At 40.9% G+C, this 22185-nt stretch overlaps 1 protein-coding gene across 7 annotated transcripts in view; it reads left to right on the forward strand.

The window, feature by feature from the left end:
• The window catches only part of WNK1 (WNK lysine deficient protein kinase 1), a 154437-nt gene that overhangs the window by 76699 nt on the left and 55553 nt on the right, over positions 1–22185 (forward strand). For 5 of the 7 annotated variants that reach the window (XM_067536276.1, XM_067536277.1, XM_067536278.1 and 2 more), the window contains exons 5-10: positions 6544–6632; positions 8534–8753; positions 9040–9376; positions 10909–11093; positions 20198–20275; positions 21702–21845. In XM_067536276.1, the coding sequence (XP_067392377.1) occupies positions 6544–6632; positions 8534–8753; positions 9040–9376; positions 10909–11093; positions 20198–20275; positions 21702–21845 (1053 nt within the window). Of the gene's footprint in view, positions 1–1481; positions 1822–6543; positions 6633–8533; positions 8754–9039; positions 9377–10908; positions 11094–14238; positions 17519–20197; positions 20276–21701; positions 21846–22185 lie in introns of those variants that run through there. The other 2 variants (XM_067536283.1, XM_067536282.1) reach the window with 2 other exon arrangements.

Consider the following 22185-nt stretch of genomic DNA (forward strand, 5'->3'; position numbering starts at 1 on the left):
CCCACCTTCCCCAGAAGCTGGGGGCTGCCGCCTGCCTCCTCTAAGAGCTGGCAGCTGCCGCTCACTTCCCAGCTGGGAGCTGTGACAGGGCAGGAAGCGGGCGGCTGCAGCCTGGCTTCTGGGGTCTGTGGCGGCTGCCGCCCCGCTCCAAGCTGGGACCAGGTGGGAGGCAGGCTACTGCTGCCAAGCTTCCCCAGAAGTTGGCAGCTGCCGCCCACCTCACCACTCAGTTTTCCCTCGGGTACCCCCTGCCTCAGTTTCGCAAACCCCCAGGGGTACATGTACCACAGGTTGAGAAACTATGTCCTAGAATGTGCTATCAAACACCAAATGTCTCGTAACAGAATTTGGATGTGTTTAATGTGCTTAGATACTATGGTGAAAAGCACAGTCTAAAATCCTATATAGATTAGAATGCCTTTATGATATCTTCAGTGAACTAGGAAGTACCAAGGAGACTTTTGGGGTTAGGTGGTCTTCCAAGATTTAAGATAGCCTTCTAAATTATGTGCAATAGGCAGTCATTGATTGGTTAGGATTTATTTGCTCACATCAGATTTTCATTGGGTGGAGGAGGAGGGTGGAGAGGGAAGGTTGCTTTTAATTTCACCTTATAAAATAGTGGCTCTTCAGCTGTGAACAAAAGAGATTCCCAGCACTTTTTGTAGTAACTACTAGGTAATTTGTACAATTCTTGTTCATCTGGGTATGGTCTCAGTACTTTCTTTTTTGTCTAATTCTGTCGTGAGCTTTCCCAAGTTTTTAAGTTATTACAGTTGCATAGATGAATGATGAGCCATTTAAGAGTTTTAAAGTACTTTAAGTTTTATAACACCCCTCTGAAGTTAGGTAATCTGGTACAGAAGATGTGAGGCTGGGGGGTTGGAATTTGAGAGAGAGGCAAGGGAATAAAATGTATTGACAAGTATGGGAGTCACCTTAAGAAACATTACAACTGTAATGTGTGTTTTTACCTGTTCCTGTGGTAGACAGTTAGTGATGGCCAGGAAGGATGCAGAATTTATAAGTGCTTTAGTGATCAACGAAATATTCTTTTAATGTTGAGAAAAAGAAGGGCTCTGCTGTTGAAGTAGGTGCTAGGACCACGCTGTAATAGGATTGACTTGGTAGGCAGAAAGATGTCCTGTATCAAGCTCTATGCCTGTTGTTTTCTTAATATATTAAATAGTGCCAGCAAACTTTGGTCAGGTTATTGTACTGGACATTGACCCTTTCTTTCTTTCAGTTCAATATTATCTAATTTGCTAAGTTGGAGTGTAGCCAAACATAGTGGTTCTAGTTTATGTGCAGTGTAAACTGTTTCAGCAAACTTGGGCAGAGAATGGGAAGATCATTTAGGCTGGAGGTGGGGCATAAAGCAAGCAAAGATCCCTATTCTGCCTGCCCCTGTAATGTCTTTACTCTAGTGCTCCTCCTCCTTCTCTTCCCCTCCCCGATAGCAATCTTACCTGCTGTTTAGCATTTAGCTTGTTTCTGTTCTGGTGTCTGGAGTGGAGCAAGCAGACATCAGAACACAGAGCTCTGATTTCTATAAACTCATGTATGGGACTAGGGGAAGCACAACTGGTGTGAAACAGGAAACCATGCTCCCCTCTAATTTTGACATCTGCTTTCCTTCTGCCGTGCGTTAAGTCTGTATCTATCAGACCCTCATACTGGAATATTTTGTCTTCCATCTCTTTTTTTTGGTGTCTGTCTATCTCTCTCCTGATGGATTTTACAAAGAGAGAGATTTGCCCGGTGTTTGTCATCATTAATTCCCACTGTTGCTGCTGCTCTCATAAGGACAGTGCTAAAGAGGTGGGTAGGAATTTCTACTGTACTGGATAGGCACATGTAGCTCAAGTAAGAAATGTTGGGAGTTGCAGCAGGAGCCTTTCACAGACAAGTCTACTGGACTGGTCTGACTTCACATAAACTGTGCTTGGATTTTCAATCAGTGATTTTGTATTTAGGATAAACTTAAATGTCTTATGTGGGGGTAGGAGTTTTGGAACAGCAAGTATAATGGAATAATGAAAACTGAGGCTGTTCCTCACCTTATTTTGTTTATGCATGGCATGGAAAGGTGACTTGTTCTCTTCTGAATAATTATAACAAAACTCTTACACTGGCATACAAATGTTCTGTACAGAAACTGAGGTTGAGTGAAGGTTGTAGCTCATCTGAACTTTTAAATTGATCTTCAGGACTATCTTATTGAAAACATATTTTAAATAGCTAATTGTCTTGCACAGGTAGCTTTTGTGTCTGGTGCTTCAGTTCCATGTAACACAAAATAGTGCTGAGTTAAATATTATTCAAAATCCAAACAAAACAATCCTAATTTATGATATATAATTTTTATCTATCCTGTTTGCGCTACTCTTAACTTAATTTGGTGTGGGAATCATTCAGCACTGATTGTTTTCTCCAGAAGAACACATATAAGTGACACTTCTGAACTGGTAAGGGAAGATGATAATTAAGTATTAATTGCTATAATTTTCTGGACCTTATCTGGGTCTGAACAATAGGATATGGCTCATGCAAAATATCTTGCACTAGCCTAGATTTGTGTGCAGGTACAACATAGTTATTTCTCTGCCTGGCATTCAAAACTATTTTGAAAGAATGTTTGCAGTTTGTTCAGTGTTACCTGTGTTAGCTTGTTTTGATTTGCTCAAGAAACATTGGATGCTGCTACTGGATTTTAGAGCACCATCTGTCTATTTGATTTGATAAACAAACTTACTCTGAAAGATGTATAAAATATTCAACTAGTGATCTTGCTTTTGTTGTAAATGTGGATGCAGATTGTAAAAAGAGTAGTGGGCTTCATTTTTGGTCAATTAAAATATCCATTCTATCTACCTCATCAGAGCTTTTTTTAATTCCACATCAGCTGGATCTTGATAGAGCTTTTACAGCTTGGTCTATTTTGTATTAATAGCTAAAGACCTGACTGTCATAGATAATGCCTGGTTACCATGCAATGCAGGGAAGTATTTAAATGCTCTGATGTTCTCCCAAAAGACTAAATTTTGTGCGTTGAACATGTCTAGATTAAGTATCTGTAACAAATGTCAGTTTCTTAAATCTGCTCTTTGTAAGAGCCCTCATTATTCTTTGCAACAAATATGGGGAAACCACAGAAGTACTGTGACAGGTATTCAGAGCTGTTGAAACTCCCATTAAGGAGTGGCACCCATAGTATCTAAAAAAGAAATGCACTGGCTTGTCTTTATTTACTACCCACTCCTGATTCTTCCTAATGGGCTTGGAGAGGGGATCAAGATGGGAACTGTGCTTCTGAATACATGACAGACACAGTGCTACTCTAACTACTTAGTATGAACTGCTTAGAGCCAAGAAACTGAGAGAGAAAGTATGTCCTTGAGTGTCTTCAGCTTTCCAAGGCCTGTTGAAAGAATGTATAGTTGCACATGGGACACACCAAGGTCACTTGAAGCGCAAGATCTCTTTCCTCATTTTCTCCCTCATTACAGTGTGTTTAGAAATTGTGTGCACAACCAGGCCTTTCTGATTGAGAAGAGGCTTCCTGATCTTTTTTTAAAGCCTAAAACAGTGGGTAATAGTAGTACCAGTAAAGGTATTGACATTAACTTTAAATATCAAGAGTATTTTTTAGTCTTTAACCTGGTAACAGTTGTAATTCTGGTACCCTTTATTAACTTCCTCATCACTTATAAGATTGATGGAGTTGCAAGGATGGAGCATAGAATAAAGTAGCCTAAACAGGAAACTTTCTCATTCATTTCCTCAAGCTTATGTTCTATTGTGCCTGCCATTTTATATATATGTATAATATATAATTTTTTTTTGATTTTCTGAAATGAGATTTTCCTAAAGATCTTTAACTGACGTCTCTTCTGTTGCTGCTATCAGTGAAGTAAATTGGAGTATGTGCAGGCTGTTGCTTCTTTCACAACTCTAGTTATTTAGGGTATGTCAGCGTTGCAGCTGGGAGTGTGCCTTCCAGCCCAGGTGGACAGAGGCACACTAGTTCTGTTGGAGCTAGTGTGCTAAAAATAGCAGAGTGTCTGTCTGCTATGGCATCGATGGTGGCACAGGCTAACTGCCACAGTACAAGTCTGCCTGGCCCCCTGGGTCTGTACTTGAGTGAGTAGCCTGTGCCCCAGCATCCACACTGCTATTTTTAGCACATTAGCTCTAACAGAGCTGGTGTGTGTCCATCTACCCGGGCTGGGAGGGAGCACTACCAGCTGCAGTGTAGACATAACCCTAGGGGCCCCACTGTGCTCAAAATCCCTGATCTCTGGCTGGGAAAGCAGGGTACAGATTATATAATGGATCAGGTAGCCAAAGTCACCAACTTAGAAGTCTGAATATCTGCTCTCAGCTTAAGCTTGGAAAGTGACCATACTTAAAGGAGAATTTAGCTTTGCTAAATGTTAGTACTTTAAGCAGTAAGATGATTGGAGACAAAAATGTATCAGGAATTTGGGGAGCAGATTAAAGGTTAAGAGAATTTTATTTAAGATCTATTGCAGTGCAGCACAATGCTTGCTAATGTCTTGCTGGAGAAGTGGGAGATTGTGTGCCTAGGTTGCTGTATCAAGTTTACTCTTACATGCTGTGGTCTGGTGTCTTATCAGCTGAGCCATTGGCCTCTGATAAAGTTCTCATTTTCAATAAAGCTTTTAAAAGCATTCTTAATGTTCACTGAGGGACCCTGCTTGAGGGCTTACTTTTGTCACTCTATAGTTTTCAATTTTATGAACCTTAGTTGCAGGGATCTATAAACTAGAGCAAAGTTGTGAGAGCAAGGACACAAGCAATCCGGAATAGAATCAACCAGACATTTGGATTTTGTGTGTGAAATACATCCAGCATACTTACTTTTTGTTTATTAAATACACCTCTCCATTACTCTAGGTGAATGAACAATGCATACTAAAAATACAGCTAATAACAATGGAAGGTATTAGAAATCTGGACTCCAGTGCTTCCCTTGCACTCATTCATCCCTGTTGGAATCCAGCTCCCCCTCTCCTGGAAGAACCTGGCAGAGAAAATAGGCTGTGCAGTATGCCTGGAAGGTTCACAAACCACCCTCAGACCAATAGAGAATGGAATTTAGTCTAGGAATCTACTGAAAGTACATGGTTAGCCCCCTCCCATTTAAATGAGGGACTGTTAGCCTGAGTTTTAGTTCAGTAGCTCTCAACCTTTTCCCTACCAGGACCTCCCTCCTATTATGCAATATGGGAAGGACAGTGTGGTATGTCATAACCACCAGGTTAAGAACCGTTGTCCTAGCTGATGCATCACACAAGTGGTCAGGAGACAAACATAGGTTTGAAGTACCTCATATAGTTCTTTTTCTTGACAGCTACTTCAGGGCTGTCTGTGTGCTTTTTTTTCATTGTGATCTACCAGAGGTGCAGGCTCAGATACTTCAGGTATACAGATACTTCAGTGATCGACACCAAAAGTAACCGATCTGGTAGCTGAAATTCAGTTTATAGTTTACTTGGCTGCAAACTGAGACTTACTCAGATAACCAAGACTATGCATAAACAGAAATAGCTGCTTCCTCTTTCAGTGTGTTGCCATCTTCAGTATTAAGCTGAAATGAAAACTGAGTAAAGTGAAATTCTGTGGGCCAAATTCTGTTTTCCTTAATGTGCACAGAGCCCCACACCAAAATCCCTGGGTGTTGGTCACATGTAAATAAGGGAATTTAGCCCCATCTATATCTGCACTGGCTTCCATAGGATCCTTATGGAAAAGGTGCTGTAGGAGATGATTTTTGCTTACTCTCTCAGGATTTCTTTAACATGTATATGAAAGAGGAGAATGCCCGTGTTGCTGAAAATCTTTGTGAAGTGTTGCCATTTAGAGTTGCCTGTGTAATCTTAACATCTGTTTGTGCTGTCAGACTTATGCTGTATTTTCAGACTTCTTTTTGACTGACGGAGGCTGAGGTATAGGGAAGTCTCCATTTAATCTATGTCTAGGACAATGAACAATTTACATAGCCATCCAGACAGATCGTCTATGGAGTTGAATTCTTCCTTGTAAGCTGACTTTATGCCTAAATGATTCTGCATAATAGTAAATTGGAAGCAAGTTCTAGGAAGCAACTTAATTCTTTTCTGAGTGTGTTCATGTGGGTTAGTGCACTGGAGCTGCACAGATGACACTCCCTTCTGAGACTCCTAGCCCACAAATTCTTTTTCTAATAGTTAAAAATTGCTGTTGGTATATCCGAGTAGCGTATAACTGCTAAAGCCCTCAAATAATATAGGGGGTGTCTGGTAGAGAAGAGAGATGAATTTGTTTTTGAAAGATCAGTAATGAATGATTGAGGAATGAGACATCCTGTGCCAGATTTTCTTTGTAGTTCACACTAGACATGTGAACTTGGTCCTGTGTATACAGAACATGGGTCTGTATTAATATGAAGGTGATTTCTGCAATTCTTAAACTTCATTACAAATGAATTAGTGGGCTTCCTGGATGCTGTATCCTCACTGGTACTTCTATATATTTCAGGGAGTCAAGCCAGCCAGTTTTGATAAAGTAGCAATTCCTGAAGTCAAGGAGATCATTGAGGGATGCATCCGACAAAACAAAGATGAAAGGTAAGTTCCCCTTTTATGGGGCCTGGACAGTCCTATTTCAGTACAGACTAAGGCACTGGAATAATCCCATAAGGCTTCAGTTGCTATTGCCTGGTCTACACTAGACTGTTTTGTCGACCAAAGTCAGCTTTTTTCAACAAAGCAGTGCTGGTGTACATACTGTAATCACCACCACCCCCATCCCCACCCCACACGGACAAAACCACTGTTTTTCCGATAAAATAAAACCACCTTGATGAGAGGTATAGGGCGTATGTCGGCTTAGTTAGGGTGACAGTGTCAATGTAGACTCTGTGTCCCTTACCTCGAATGTGGGGCTGTCATTCTTGTCAATTTCACTGCTCCAGGGACAAGAAAGCCCAGCTGAGCAGCTGGACCCCCTGAAGCCTTGGGCTTCTCCACTCACTCCTGGCTGGGAGATTGGGCAGCCTGGCGGAGAGCGAGTGGGGGAGCGAGAAGTTGGGGCAGCTGGACCCCACTCCCCAGTGGCGAAAAGCCCTGGGCGGCTTCCCCATGGGAACGGTGGGAGGGGAAACCCTGGCTGGCTGGCTTTCCCTGGCTCCTGGCAGGGAACTGTGATGGGGAAAGCCCAGGGCTGGTTCCAGGCGGGTAATGGGGATTGGGGGTGGCAGCCCTCTGGGAGCCTGTGGGCCTCCCAACAGGGAGCTGAGAGCTCACACTACCCCTCTTAGGTCGGTGGAAGTGCTCCTGGTGAGGACGCATTTCACCAACCCAGCAAGGGTAGTGTGGACATCGGCCACTGCAGTAAGGTGACTATAAGTCGACCTATGTTACGTCGACTTATTTTTCTAGTGTAGACAAGGCCTAAGTATTGGAAACTTTCCAAATAATGTCGTATAATTCTGATAAAATGTTGGGGTGTTGAAAGCAGTCATGACTGACACGATGCTGAGTGTGATTTTGGCTGTTCTATACTGACCACATTGCGTTAACTGTGTTCAAACCCAATCAAACTTTGTAGTAGAGAACAGTGATGCTTTGTCTTACTGTGCCTGTACAGTTTGACATCACCATTTGTACTCAGTAGGGATGTATTGTTTGGAGTATAATCTGCACTGATGCTTCCCAAGTAGCACTAAAATTGAAGGCCTAAATACAGGGCATAAGACCATACTGAAACCTAGGTAAGAGGAGGTATGAAATGGGGGATTAGTTCTTCCATCGAATACCCATCTCCCTTATGCCTAGTCTCTGCGGCCTGTGGTCACTGACATCATCTCCCAGTTGTGGGAAGAAAGATAGGTGAAGCTCTCCAGTGCTAATGTTCCTTGTGCTGAGCGGGATGATGGAGATCATTGGTCACTGATATGTTGCTAGGGCTGTCAGAAATAAATGCAGATTTTAAAGGGAATGACACAGTTGGGTAACCAGTGAGGGGATGAGTGGGCTAGGTTTTGGAGAACATCTTGAATAGAATACTGACTTGGTGATTTAACTGGCAGTGTCCACTGTGCCCTCTATGTGGACTGAGGGATGCATTATGGTACTTTAACCTTCATAAAACCATACTGTTTCAAGAGTTTTATTTTAAAATGATATGCTGTCCATTATCTTAAGTAATTAATGTGATAAGATTAGATTTTTGGACTGGAGATGTAAATGAATTTTAAGCTACTGACTGTTGTATGCTTTTGCATCATCCTGAGGTTAATCCTTTTATTGCATTTTAAAAAGCTTCAAAAATTGGCACTAGAAAAGCAAAACTGAATTAGCCAATTTAATTTTTGTTTGTTAAACAAAGGATTTAATGGGAATAGTGTGAAAAGATGAGAGTAATATTTGGGAATCGCCATTCAAGAAAGATGTTCTTTAGTGGTTTTGTCAACCTAATTATGGTGTATTTTCTCTCCCTTTCCGCTTCTCCGTCCTGGTATGAATAGATATGCTATCAAGGACCTCTTGAACCACGCTTTCTTCCAGGAAGAGACTGGTGTGCGGGTAGAACTAGCAGAGGAAGATGATGGAGAGAAGATTGCCATCAAGCTCTGGTTACGAATTGAGGATATCAAAAAGCTTAAGGGCAAATACAAGGACAATGAGGCAATAGAGTTTTCCTTTGACTTGGAGAGAGATGTCCCAGAGGATGTAGCACAAGAAATGGTAAGTAAGTGCTGTTGTGCCCTCTTTGGACATTTGTAACTGTTTTTAGATTAGATCAATTGACATACTTTCTTCTAAGGTTAGGGTGTAATCTGCCATGCTTTTATTGTCCTGACTGATGTACGGAGGTGAGAGAGTGGTGATATTTAGAGCTAACTTTCAGAGGAGACTGGGAAGGTAAAGATTATACAGCAGAGCTGTACTTGTGTGTATTGCTGTGGCAAGCTGTGATATTACCATTACTTGGTAATATGACTTCTGTGAACATCCATGTGTCTTCCTTTAGGTGGAGTCAGGGTATGTCTGTGAAGGGGATCACAAGACAATGGCCAAAGCCATCAAGGATAGAGTCTCTCTGATCAAGCGAAAGCGAGAGCAGCGTCAGTTGGTGCGAGAAGAGCAGGAGAAAAGAAAACAGGAAGAAATCAGTCAGAAGCAGCAGTTGGAGCAGCAGCTACAAACAAGTGCTACCCAGGCAGGGGCAAAGCACCCTCCATCTGCCACTGGCATCACTGCTGTCTCTGCTACTTTAGCATCAGTGTCCACACAAGTAGAGCCTGAAGAACCAGAGGCTGATCAGCACCAACAACTGCAGTATCAACAGCCCAGCACATCTGTTCTGTGTAAGTATATGGCTTCAGGCCATTCAGGATATACCCTTCACCTTCCCCTCCCCCCCTTTATTTTTACTTTTCTTCTTTTTGGGGAGACTTACTGACTTCCCTTTCAAGTGAAAAATCATGATACTGATCATTCTGCCCATAGTGGAATATCTAAAATAATGAGTTGTTGCTTCATTTCTTGCTCTCATATCTGGAACTCTCTAGTAATATATGAATAGTGGATTGTAAGTGGAAGAGAAAATAATGAGAGGCTAGTTGATCATGCACATGCACAAGAGAGACCCCGTATAGGCAGTTGGGTATTAAGATCTCTTTTGGATATACTCAGACTTGAAATATACACCTATGTTACACCTTTCGGTAAGGTGAAGTATACACCTCTGTATGCAAGACAATGGGACTGTTCGTTCTCTTTAAAAATAACAATAATAAAGAACCCTTGATTAGCAGAGATGACCTAGTAAAAGGTTTCAAAAGAGCAGCTCGGGTCCAGAGCAAGGCAGAAATGAAGCCAACTTCTTAGTTCCACGTTTAGTTGGGAATAGCTTTTTTGATAACTCTGTCTAGGCCAGTGTTTCTCAATTGGTGTTCCGCGGAACCCCAGCTGTTAGGGTTCCGAGAGCAGCCGTTCTCCGCGCCGCCGAGAGCAGCCGTTCTCCGCGCCGCCGAGAGCAGCCGTTCTCCGTGCCGCCAAAAAAGGGAAGATGTCTCGGATTTTCCGGCGGAGGGTATCCAGTGTAAGTGTAATTTAAGTGAGAAATGCTGACCTTTGCTTATTTCGACATTTGAAGACTGCTAAGAGTTTGGGGGGTTCCGCAATATTTATGGAGTTCAAAAGGGTTCCGTGGCCAAATTTAATTGAGAAACACTGGTCTAGGCAAAAGGAGCTGTTTAAATTATAGTCAGTGTCATTCCACACTCATCTCCTGATAATATGGATCACCTTAGTTCAGATGATGGAGTTCTGAGACTGAATACTCAGGGATATATCCATATATAGGTTTGTTATATTGGAGGAAGAGAGTCTTAGTTTTGGACCAGTTTTACTTTTAATAATCAATAAAATGTTTAAATACTGCCAATGTGCTGGGTACTGTAGATGATGCAAAATGAAAATAAACCCTGCCTTGAAGACCTGAGTTCAATTATAGGCATGCTGTGGAGCTTGTAGGAGGTGGGAGAACATTGAGTAATGAGAGCAGGTTGTGAGACTGTGATATTATTGCGTGCAGATGATAAAGTTTAAGGCCAAGATTTTCAGAAGTGTATCTAAATGTAGACTTCCAATTTCGTACTTAAACACCTGAATAAATGGCCTGACTTTGAAAGTGCAAAGTACTTGTAAGCGGTGACTTCAGTTAGGAACTGCTGGGAGCTTAGCACTTCAGAAAATCAGGCAACATTCCAGAGCCTAACTTTAGGCACCCATTTTTAAAAATCTTGGCTTGTAATATTAATTCAAGCAGAATTGTAAAGCTTGTGAATCCATAGTGCAGTTTTTGAAACTAAAGCCTTGTGGTCTTTATCTTCAGCTGATGGGGCAGTTGACAGTGGTCAGGGATCATCTGTTCATACTGAATCATGTGTGAGTAGCCAACAGACTGTGTCATATGGCTCCCAGCATGAACAGGCTATCTCAACAGCTACAATCCAGGGGTACACAGCTTCAGCTGGCCAAGTGCAGTCTCAACATGGAGGATATCAGTCATCCACAGGGGTAAGCACAAACCTCAAAAGGTACATAGAAATCTATGGATTACTTCATTCTGTTTTTCTGATTTTGTGGCAAAGTTTCCTCTTGCCTTTAAATCTGCAGTGTATGTATTTAGGCTTGGAAGGATTAGTTATTGGTAAATGTTGATTTAGTATACATCCATACATGATGGAAAAAATATTTCCATAGATGATAAAAATTTACAGATAGGCAAAGTAAGAAAAATGCTGTTTGAAAACTAGAGCTTGATTTAGAGATATTTACTTTATATATTTTGGCATAGGAGATTGACAGTTTGTTTTATAACAGTTATATAACTTAATTTTTGAATCTCAGCATCTGTTGTAATTTGCCCCCATAATTTCCCGCAACTGTGAAAATTTAAATTGGTAAAAATTAGTATTAAAAAGTGCTTAAAACCCATAGTTGTGCACAACTATGACTATTTAAATTGATAATAAAAATGCTTAAGATATACATTTAAAAATGAGATTCCTGTAGCACTTTAAAGACTAACCAATTTAATTTCTGCAGGCATAAGCTTTCATGGGTGGTAACATCAGTGGGTTACAGCCCACGAAAGCTTATGCCTGCAGAAATTAAATTGGTTAGTCTTTAAAGTGTTACAGGACTCTTGTCGTTGTTGCTGTATACAGACTAACATGGCTACCCCTCTGGATCTTCAAATATACATTATTGCACGTCAAAATTATTACCAAAAAAAATACAACTCGAATTCTGCCAAGCCTGTGTATATTGTATGCAAATGTAGACTCTATCTGGGAGGTGAAACACTTCAGCTGTATGCAGACTTTCTCAAATGTAGCACTTTATTTCAATGAAGAGGCAGTAATCTTCTGTTTTTGAACATGCATTTTGAGTGAAATGGGTAAGCTTGTATCAGTCTTGACTGATGTAACACCCTCAAAGCACGGTTCTCACACTGAGATGTATGCTTAGTCTCAGGACAGCGTGGTATTTCACCTACAGTTAAAAATGAGCGTGGGTTCCCAAGCATCAAGAGTTCTTGAAAGGACAGACAGAGGTATTAGAATAACTTTGTGAGAGCTGCTTTATAAATGTGAACTTGCTACGTGTGTATTCTGTAAGGTTTTGATTACAGGTGTCACAGGTAAGAATTTTGAACCATTATAGAATGCTGCATGTGAGCACTCCAGACTGAAGAGATCCCACATTTGTGTGTTCCCGTTTTATTTATAGCTTGTGTTAAGTTGCTTGTCAGTTGCCATGCATATTCCTTTCCCTGGTAAGTCTGCAAAGGCCACAAATACCTTTCCCACTATGTTCATCTGTGTTACCCTCTACTTGGTACCTTTTTTTCCTTGGTACGTTTTCAGTGCTGACTTCGCAGGAGCTCTTAAAAAATTCTGCCCCTCACCACAGTAGTATTTATACTTCTGTTCAACTGTCCTCACTGGCTCCTTTATCTGCAAACTCTGAGGCAGATAATGGTACCATATCTGGAGAATACAAAACCATTTTCTGTTGAGTCTTGGTAATCCTCAGGTTTCTCTTTTGGTACCTATAGCTTTGAATTTTATTGAAGAGTTGTTAGTGGTGTCAGCGCTTCTCTTTGAAGAAACTTACCAATCTCATTGACCAGTATATGGCCTCTCCATTCTTTCCAAAGGCACTTAATTTGAAGGTTTGTGGCTCTGTTGGTCCTTGATCAAATGAGGATTTTAAGCCCTCTAAAGTAGTTCTTTGCTTGCTCTTTCTTTCTTTCCCATATTTCAGTCCAAGGATGTGGCTTGGACCACAAAGATTGGCTTGGCTTCCAGATTGAATGATTGGAGTAACACTAGGAAACCCACTAACAATTCTGCTGAGCAGTCCAGATACTGATCTGAAAAATCTTGCTAAAATCAATGGCAGACCTCCAAAAAACCACCTAGCTGGATTTTTCTGGAGATTTATATTCTGAGTTCAATTCCCTTTGAAGGCAAAGGGGGGCAGTTCATTGTGAGAAGTTTCAACGACTAGAGGAGTAAATCTTGAAATCAGGGGCTGGCTGCAGACTAACAATTCCATCTTTCCACTTCTTTCCTTTTTTACAAGTATTTAATTGAGTCAGATATGACCAATGGTTTCTGGGTTGTGGCAAAAATCACAAAATCTTGGCTCTTTATTTAACAAAGCCAGCTTCTAGAAATTGCAGTAAAACTAACATTAAACAATTTTTTCCAAGTATTAAACTCTCTAACTTTTTGCTCCACAATTTGCGTTGTGGATGACGTTTTATTTCTTAAGATAATCACTTGACTGAATAAAGCAATAACTGTATCCTGTTAGTCCAGTTATATCTGTAGAAAGATAAACTCCTTTCTAGAAAAAGGACTAGATTTTGTGCAAGCACAAAGACTGGAGAGACAAGATCCCCTAAATCTTGCAATTCTGATGTACATCCTTCCTCCACTCAACCTATTGTGGGCATCTGAAGGCTCTGCATTAAGCACGTAGGGCCTTTCCTATGTGGAATTGTTTGGTACTGGAAAAACCACTTCAAAGCTTCCTGGAACAAGTGTACTATGAGAAATTATCTCCTATCTCTCAGCCCTGCTCTTCGTATGCACATACAAACTGCTTCTGGTAGGATCACTAATGGAACCCTCTTCACTGTTGAGTAATCCAAGGCACGTTTGAGTCCTCGAAGGTGCACACTTCCTGTTCCCTATGTGCAGGCCTTCTTTAAGCTCCCTCATATTCTTTCGTACACACAATCAGCATTAGTCTGTCGTCATTGTGTATGTGTGACTTTCTGTTTTAGCTCATTACAATTGTGCAAGTGTTCATTTTTAAAGCATTCATTTCTTAATTTTGTTTTCCTCCTTAGCCTCAACGTGGTCGTAGCATGTCAGTTTGTGTCTCCCATCTTTCTGCTGTTCCCTCTCTGTCCTGCATCCCTCCCAGTACTCCTTCTACCCCACCGCCAGCGCTGTGTGCACCTCTTTCTCCTTCCTACCTTCGGACTGCCCCCGAGGAAACCTTTGCAGAAAAGCTTTCTAAAGCACTGGAGAATGTCCTGCCAATGCACTCTGCCTCTCCACGCAAGCATCGACGGTCCAGCCTGCCTTCCCTCTTTGTCAGTCCCGTATGTCTTATTGTACACCTCCTGACACACAGATAAGTTACCATTAAATACATCCTGGTTTTGAGGCATTTTAATAAAAGTAAAGAGGAGCTGATTTATTTTGTTTAATCCTGTGCCCTATGCAACTGGAGTGCTGATTCCTTCTCTTTGGGAAACACCATGCTTATATAACTAATTAGCAATGTTGGCACCTGAAGTTTGATTAAAATGTTAGGGAAAGGACTGAATGTACCACAGAGGTTAAAGGGAGAAGTTGCAATCAATCTCTGTCCCATAAGGTTAATGCATCTGTTTCTGCTTTTAGGCAGCCAGTGATATTCTTTCACGTCCTGGATAAAATTAATATCAAATATGACCAGGTATTAAAACTTACTAGTAGCAGCTGGTTTGCTCCAGAGGACTGTGTTTAGTGGTGGGAGTGACCTTCTGGATTCATAATGTTAAAACATACCAGGGTTTCCCATCAGTCTGAGTAGCAAACAGTTCAGCTTCCTTCTTCTGTTTGATTCTGGAGGGAAGTTACAATTAAGTTTCCATTGAATATATGAATACTGTGTTAGACTGCTTTTGATAGAGCAGATATTAAATGCTAAGAGCATAAATGGATGGTAGTGTTTCCAGAGTAATTGATTCCATTTGAAGTTAGAAGTATTGTTGGCTTCAATTTATTCTTTAATTTTGAGGAAATATTTCTTTTTAAGGGGAAGCTGGAGAATATGGAATCTGTTTCCAGAACACAGGAATAGAACATAAAGGACGTATGCCTATTCACAGTACTATGCACTATGGAAGTTTGCTGCTGCTTTTCCAGAGGGAAAATGAAGTGATCTGTTTTGATTCTTTGAGCTCACTATAATCAATCATAATGTCATGGAAAAATCAGTTGTGGATAGCTTCTGTAAAATCCTCTTCTTAGAGGGGCACTATTGCATCATGGCTCAGTATGCTGGAGCAAAGTGAGATAAAAGCATACAAATACCACTGAACATTTGGAAATAGATGCTGTTGGTTGTTACTCTGCTGATGAATTCTTGAAACAGGTCTTCCTAACTGACTTGAACTTCTAGTCAATTGGAAGCAACTTGGCAATTTCTTTGACTCCAGTAGCCTGTAGTAGGTGTGTCAGTGATTACACTGTTGCTGCTGGTCTCCCAAGAGCAATTAAATAAATATGTAAGTACTGTTGGTGTAGAAAGAATGAGGTGTTAGTGAAAATCAGTAGTGCCATATCTATTGAAAACGCACCACTATTACAAATTACAGTACAACCTTTCTTCACCCTTCATTTTGGCCCTGGAAGAAAAAGTCAGAATGAGCCCAGCCATAACACTTTAGTCACAAGATGTATAAATTTGCTTTTGAGGACTTCACTGTTGATTTAGTATAAATTATCACAGGTTTATCCAGATTGGAGATGCAGGAGTGGTATAGTTAATTCTAGTGAGTGTTAATAGCTTGCCTATTGAATATCACAAATGGGAAGAGCCATTGGAATCAACTGAGTCCAAAGATGATGCAACATGAGCAGCTCTGAACAGATGGCTTAATCTTGTGGCCTTAGAAGGGTCATTTCATGCCTTTTAGCATCTAGTACTGAATGGTTTCTGAGAGGGCACCAACACTACATTTTTCTGGGAGATAATCCAAGTTCAGTAACCAAAAACCAAAAATCTGTCTTCCCCCCTCTTGCCTCTTTTGTGGACCTTGTAAACTCAAAATCAAGAGATTGTTGCCTTACTAACTAGTTCAGAATTTGTTCTTTTGGTATAACTTGCACACAAAGCAGTAACTCAAAGGCTTAGCTTAAAGCAGTTGCAGGTACCATGAAAGTAAGTCTGTTTCATTGTCAGTAGCAAATTGTCTCCTTTTTGTGAATGAGGAGAAGGGTATTGTTATGGAAAAGCAGTTTCTAATAAAAGCAAATATTTCCATATGTAGTCACTTTACCATGGATGTATTTAATGGATATTTACATTTTTGTAATTTCCAACGCATTGTATGTATTATTGATCATGAACATGGAGTAGTCATTCTATAAGGTTACTACACAGAGCTGCCTAGTGAGCTGTGCATGTTAGTGTCCTTTCATTTCTAACTGTATGAATTACTTGTCTTGTTCATGTCAATACAGCCTCAGTCCCTGGTGCATCCGTGTGGGGGAACACCAACGTTCCCAGATTCACAGATATTTTTCCCAACCATACATGAACGGCCAATGTCTTTTTCGCCACCACCTGTCTGCCCGCCAAAGGTTGCCATTTCTCAGCGGCGCAAGAGTACCTCCTTCTTGGAAGCCCAAATGTGCCAATTCCAGCCCTTGCTGAAAACTGGCCAGAGTTTACTTCCACCTGGTGGTAGCCCCACAAATTGGACACCAGAGGCAGTCGTTATGCTGGGCACTACAGCTCATAGGGTCACTGGAGAGCCCCTACACGTGCAAGTCAGTTCAGCACCTCCGGAGGATGCTCTCTACAGAATGCCTCAAGAGGCAGTGTACTTAGTGGGCATGCACTACCAACCACAGTTGCCAGAGCATCATGATACAGTAGCTTATAATTCCTATGGGACTGAACAGTACTTGCAACAGGTGCCTGAACAAAAGCATGTGCAAGGTGGCCCTCTTCAGAGCTCTGTTTATGACTACCCAACTGGGCAGACCTTCCTGCCAAGACATCTACAGAGCGTGAGGTTGGATTCTGGAATGAGCCCCCTTTCATCATTGTCCACTGTTTCAGCTCCATTAAGTGCAGATTCCACACAGATGAAGTTTCACCAGGTATTTGTTCCTCATTCTGCACCTGCTGTGCTTACTCACAGTGGTGATGGCAGAACAAGCTGTGTTTTTGAGTTCCATGTACACACACCAAATTTGGCTCCAGGAGAAGGGGGTGTCTTACCCCAACGTATCTACAGAAGCAGTCGGGGGTCGATGGATTTTAATCAGGAGGAGTCCCCCCAGGCCATAGGGTTGCATGGTCGTCTCCAGCCTGTGACAGAGGAACAGTGTAACTACCTTGTTCCTGAGCTAACAGTGCCCAGAGCGGGATCTATCAGACAGAGTTGGCCAGAACGAAGTCCAGAGTACTCCAGTGACTCGTCACAGCTGACTTCCTCTGACATTGGTGATTTCCAGTCTCCTCCCCCAACAGGGGGGTCGTCTACAGTTTTTGATTCAGACTTCTCATTGCCTATTGTCCAGTTGCCTCAGAAGGTATTTCAAGAGTCGCAGCTCTTCGTCTGTTTCCAACAAGGAGCCTCAGCTCAGCAGGCCTTGTCTACCTCGCTTTCATCAGGACCACCTGCACTCTACCCTCAGGTTATGGGAGCAAACCATTCAGAATTTCTCTGCTGTTTAAATCCTCCTTTATACTATTAAAAGCCAGGTTTCCCTTCTCTCCTTCTCCTGCATTCCTCTCCCCCTCTCCAAGTTGTTCTAAGTCTTGATATTCAGAGGCTATGTCTCCGCTATATCAGTGATATGCTAAGATCTCAGTACCTTACCAGGTCTTGCCTAAATAAGTGAGACATCAACAGCTACTCATTTTAACTTCAGCCCAGGCAAAATCTTGGTAGGTGGGGCCTTCTGAAATGAGTAGCAAATAGTCAATACTCCTTGTTATTTCCTAATTGATGTTCAGCTCAAAGATCTAGGGGACTGAAATGCAGGATTGGCTTTTCATCCTGAAAAGGTTATGGATTGGGTACAATAAGGCATGGTTCTAATTCAGTGGGAAGAATATTATGACCAAAGAATCGTGCTTTTTCTGGTCATGTAGTCAATGTCTTCAATTGAAGAATTTAATAGTGTTTAACAGAATACTATTCATACAATGTTGGATAGACTAAAATGCCAGTTGATCTAACCACTGTCCAGATGCCGGAGAAACTCTGCCTAGGTTTCAAAGGGATTTCAGCAGATGGTGTGTGTGTAAATATACACAGATCTGGGAATGTATTTAGTGAAGGAGCACTCTAAAAATGACTTATGAATATTTAATTTCCAAGTAAACTATTTTTTTGATAAATTTAAAATGTAAACAAAAGCCAATTGCACAAATTGCCTAGCTTGATATTCATAAGGTATCACTTCCACGTAATGGCCGAACATGGGACTGTTAAAAATAAAACAGACTGAAACACTATGGAATTTACATATTTTATCGGCACGTGTAGTACTTTCACTTGCAGAAGCCAGGACCAGCCTAGAAGTAGACTTCTCTTTTATCTCGATCCTGTCATTTCAGCAGTGAAGTTAGGACTCTCTTCACTGTTGTAGCTGTACAGGAGACTAACCTGTTTTTTGAAGTGGAGGAGATGCTTAGGAAGAAAAGGAGCTTTGCTGTTCTGCAGCACATAAATGTAGAGAGGTCAGGAACCAGGGGTTCAGTCTTAATGCTTCCCTCATGGGATAGTGGCGACTGCTTTTCTTCCCACCCATTCAACACGAGTAGAGGATTGTGGTGATAACTGTTTCAGAATTCAGCTTTTAAGCACCCATCTGTTAGATGATGGTTGCTGCGCTCCAAGGGAGCCCACTTTCAGCATAGGGAACCTTCAGTGTAAGTGGAGTGAAAGTCTAATGAAGTGCTCTGAAACAATTTGGTACTACATTGCCCTATAAACACTATTTTGTTACAACAAACTTCAGTGAATTGTTTCCTGGGTATATAAAAGACTAAACAAATGGCTGGGAAGGTAACCCAAGATAAGGGATATAATTCATATGAGAGAGATATTTTATTAAGAGCCTTTGACTAATGTGCTTAAAATAGTGCAGGATTTAAGACTTAAACTATGACCTGATGTTAAATCAGCATTACCTTAATACATACCATTTAAATAATAACTAATAGACAAAACCTTCAAGAAACTATTAAAACAGTAAAAGAAAAAACTTTCCTGGATGGTGCTTGCTTTCCAAGGTTTTTTCTTAAATCACAGGAATACTTTCCAAAAGTATTCATGGAAACAGTATACTGCAGGTTTGTGCACTGTCTATCTAAGGAAATCTTGTGGCTTTGGTAATTTGAGAGAATAATATTTTATACAGTACTTCAGACAACTTTCTTAAATGCATTAGGCTTTTTCTACTTTCAGTCTTCCCACTGAAGAGTGACAAACTAAGAAGGGGAGCAGGGCAACCTTTCCCTTTCCAGGCTATATACTGAGGTGTATAGTTATGTCCCAGTGTCTGATACCGAAGGATAATATCTAGTAAAGTGGGAATGAAACTGCAGAAGTGGTAGTTGCCATACCATTTCTTCAGCCTCTTCCACATTCACTTGTAACGTCATTCATCCATTCTTTTATTTGCTTATTCATTCAGAGGTGCTGTCTTTTTTGTGTTAGCTAGGACTCTGGGGACTGGGACCCTTTGTCTCTCCAACGGCTGATCTCATTGACAGGTTCTGAACATTTATTAGTGCCGAGAGTCAGAAAATTATTTGGCATGGATTTTTGACATCACTTTCAAAGTGAGCCCAGCACACACACGTGCATGCGCACACACGACTTAATACTGGTCTAGAATTCTGTATTTTTCTTCAGCTGATGCTCAAAGATACAGATTTCATATGCTTTTTGTTTTCTCTCTCTCTCCTACCCCTTGCCACCTAAGTGTGCTCACAGTATGCAAATATAAAGGTTTAATGCTCTATTCCCTGCTATCGTACCAGGACAGCCTGACACAGATCCTAAAGAAACACTGCTGAAGGATGAAACTGGTAGGCTGACTTGCCTAATGTGGAGGGCTGTTTGGGTTGTATAGGTTTTTTTGTATTGGTTGTTCTGGAAAGCTTACCAAACTAAAGCTTATCACTTGCCCATAGTGCTCTGCTCTGTTGAATATCTCTGTATTTAAATTAAGCCATAATCCTGTTCTGCATTCACTAGAAGTTTGTTCCAATCAGACCACCCTAGTCAGAAATGATAGATGCTTATTGCAGAAGCTAGTTAATTGCTCAGTATGATTCTGTCTCCTTTTTTCCCCCTGTAGACGCAAGTGCAAGGCCAGCCATCTTCTAGTAGTATATCAGTGGGAGCACCGTCCCAGTCTACACAGCAAAGTCAGCAGGTAAGAATAACAGTTCCGAAAGCTGGGACTGATACCTAGTAAATTTTACTTGCAGCTTGCTTTTTATGTCAGAAAGTGAACAGGAGGATATTCTCCTTTTTGCATGTTCTCTTCTAAATATTTTCAGTATTTTCTTTTCAAACTTAAAAACAAACTGTAGTTTCAGATTATGAGCATTCTTGGTTTAAATAGAAAGATATAGGCTTGTTGGTGCAGATGCTAGGCACAGCTGCCAACTTTTTATACATTGTAGTGACTCTTTTATACATGATGACTTATTTTTGACTAAAATATGTAATTGAAGCTGGCCAGATTCGAAGGGAGAGCCTCTTGATGTGTTTGAGTAGGCAAATAGTCTTTTCTACCCTCACAACCTCAAACTTAACTCATCTATTTCCAGTGTGAGCTTGGTTTTGAAATTGAAATTTTGTAAACTAAATACAAGTGGGCTGCAGTGCTTGCAGAATATGGCCTTCTGTATCTTCCCACTCATTTTATCAATGAAATTCCCTGTGCATCAGCACCTTCTCATTAGGCATGGTAAAAGTACTTATGTCTAGGTTTTAGACAAAGGCCTGAATAACTGAAAGACGTATTTTCTTATCTGGGCACTGATACAATTATTTTGTAGGATCTTTTTGTGAATGCTGTCTTCTATGCCTTTCAGAAAGGTGTTTAATCTTTTTCTCTTCTTTGAAAAAAGAGCTTGGACAGGCTCTCAGTGTAAGTAATTTAAGATCTAATGAAATGATTGGGTGGATGCAAACATGAAGATGAAATACTAATTTAATGGTACTTTACTCTTTTGTCCATCTGGCACTGAAGTTCATATAGTGTACAACCCTATTGTAATGATGTCAAGTTTCTGCTTTATAGTGTGGCATCAAGTAAAGACTTTAGTCTTAATTTTTTAATTTCTTGACTTTTTGGGACAGCCTTAATGCTAAGCAGCTATCCTTAGTGTAACTGTAGGATAATGTGAAATCACAATCTTACAAACTGTCTAATATACTTGTTCCCACATCTGTTTTTCTGATAGTATACACAACAGGAGTTCCACTAAGAAAAACTATACATCTTCGAGATCTGCCTATTCTAGATAGCCCTACTGAACTTCTGTCTTTCATGATAGGAAATGTTTTCTATATGCTGAACAATATTCTGTTAATTTTCTTTGAACTTAATAGAATCAGTGTAACAGCAGCAGGATGCATTAGTTTCTGTTATAACTAGTGAAAAAGTAGGGCTTAGTGTCAGTGCTCGAGCTGTTTTAATACTGCTGAATAGAAACTATCATATATGGTTATCTTCTGTACTTAATGAGAGAGTGAAAACTAGGAAAATCTACCCAGACACCATACAAATCTGAGGAATGCTTTTATCTGGAGAAAAAATAATCTCTTGCCATCCTTTCTCCCTGCAACAGAGTGCACAGCAGCTAGCCCCTTCCCAGCAGACAGGACAGTACCAGCTGCAGCAGCCATCAGTTTCCAGTGGAGCTCCCCCATCACAACCGGTTACTCAGACTCCACTGATCATGCCTCTGCCTCAGGTACCAGCTGGTACTCAGGTAACTAAACTTGGTCTTTTGCAAAGTTAGGAGATTCCTCCTCTCCTCCCAGAGTTTGTTGGCTGTCCCTCTTACTGGTCTGCCTTCTTTCCTAATGGTTCAGAAAATACTGCTGGAGGTGACACTCTCTCTTACTATACCATGTTTAAAACATTGTCAGGAACAAAAATGTCTGTGTGCCTGGAATCCCTTTCTTTGGAATATGTGGCAGGAGTTCAGTTGAGGAACAACAGCACTTGAAGGGGAGGCCTTGCTTGCACAGAGATCTTTGTCACGTTGTCTAAAATGTGACAAGACACAACTTTTGCAAAGATTAAAATAATGTGTCACTTGTATTTTG

This window comes from Emydura macquarii, unplaced genomic scaffold (assembly GCF_026122565.2).
Source record: "Emydura macquarii macquarii isolate MOO-44397 ecotype Brisbane River unplaced genomic scaffold, CSIRO-AGI_Emac_v2 contig_3530, whole genome shotgun sequence".
Classification (NCBI taxonomy): domain Eukaryota; kingdom Metazoa; phylum Chordata; order Testudines; family Chelidae; genus Emydura; species Emydura macquarii.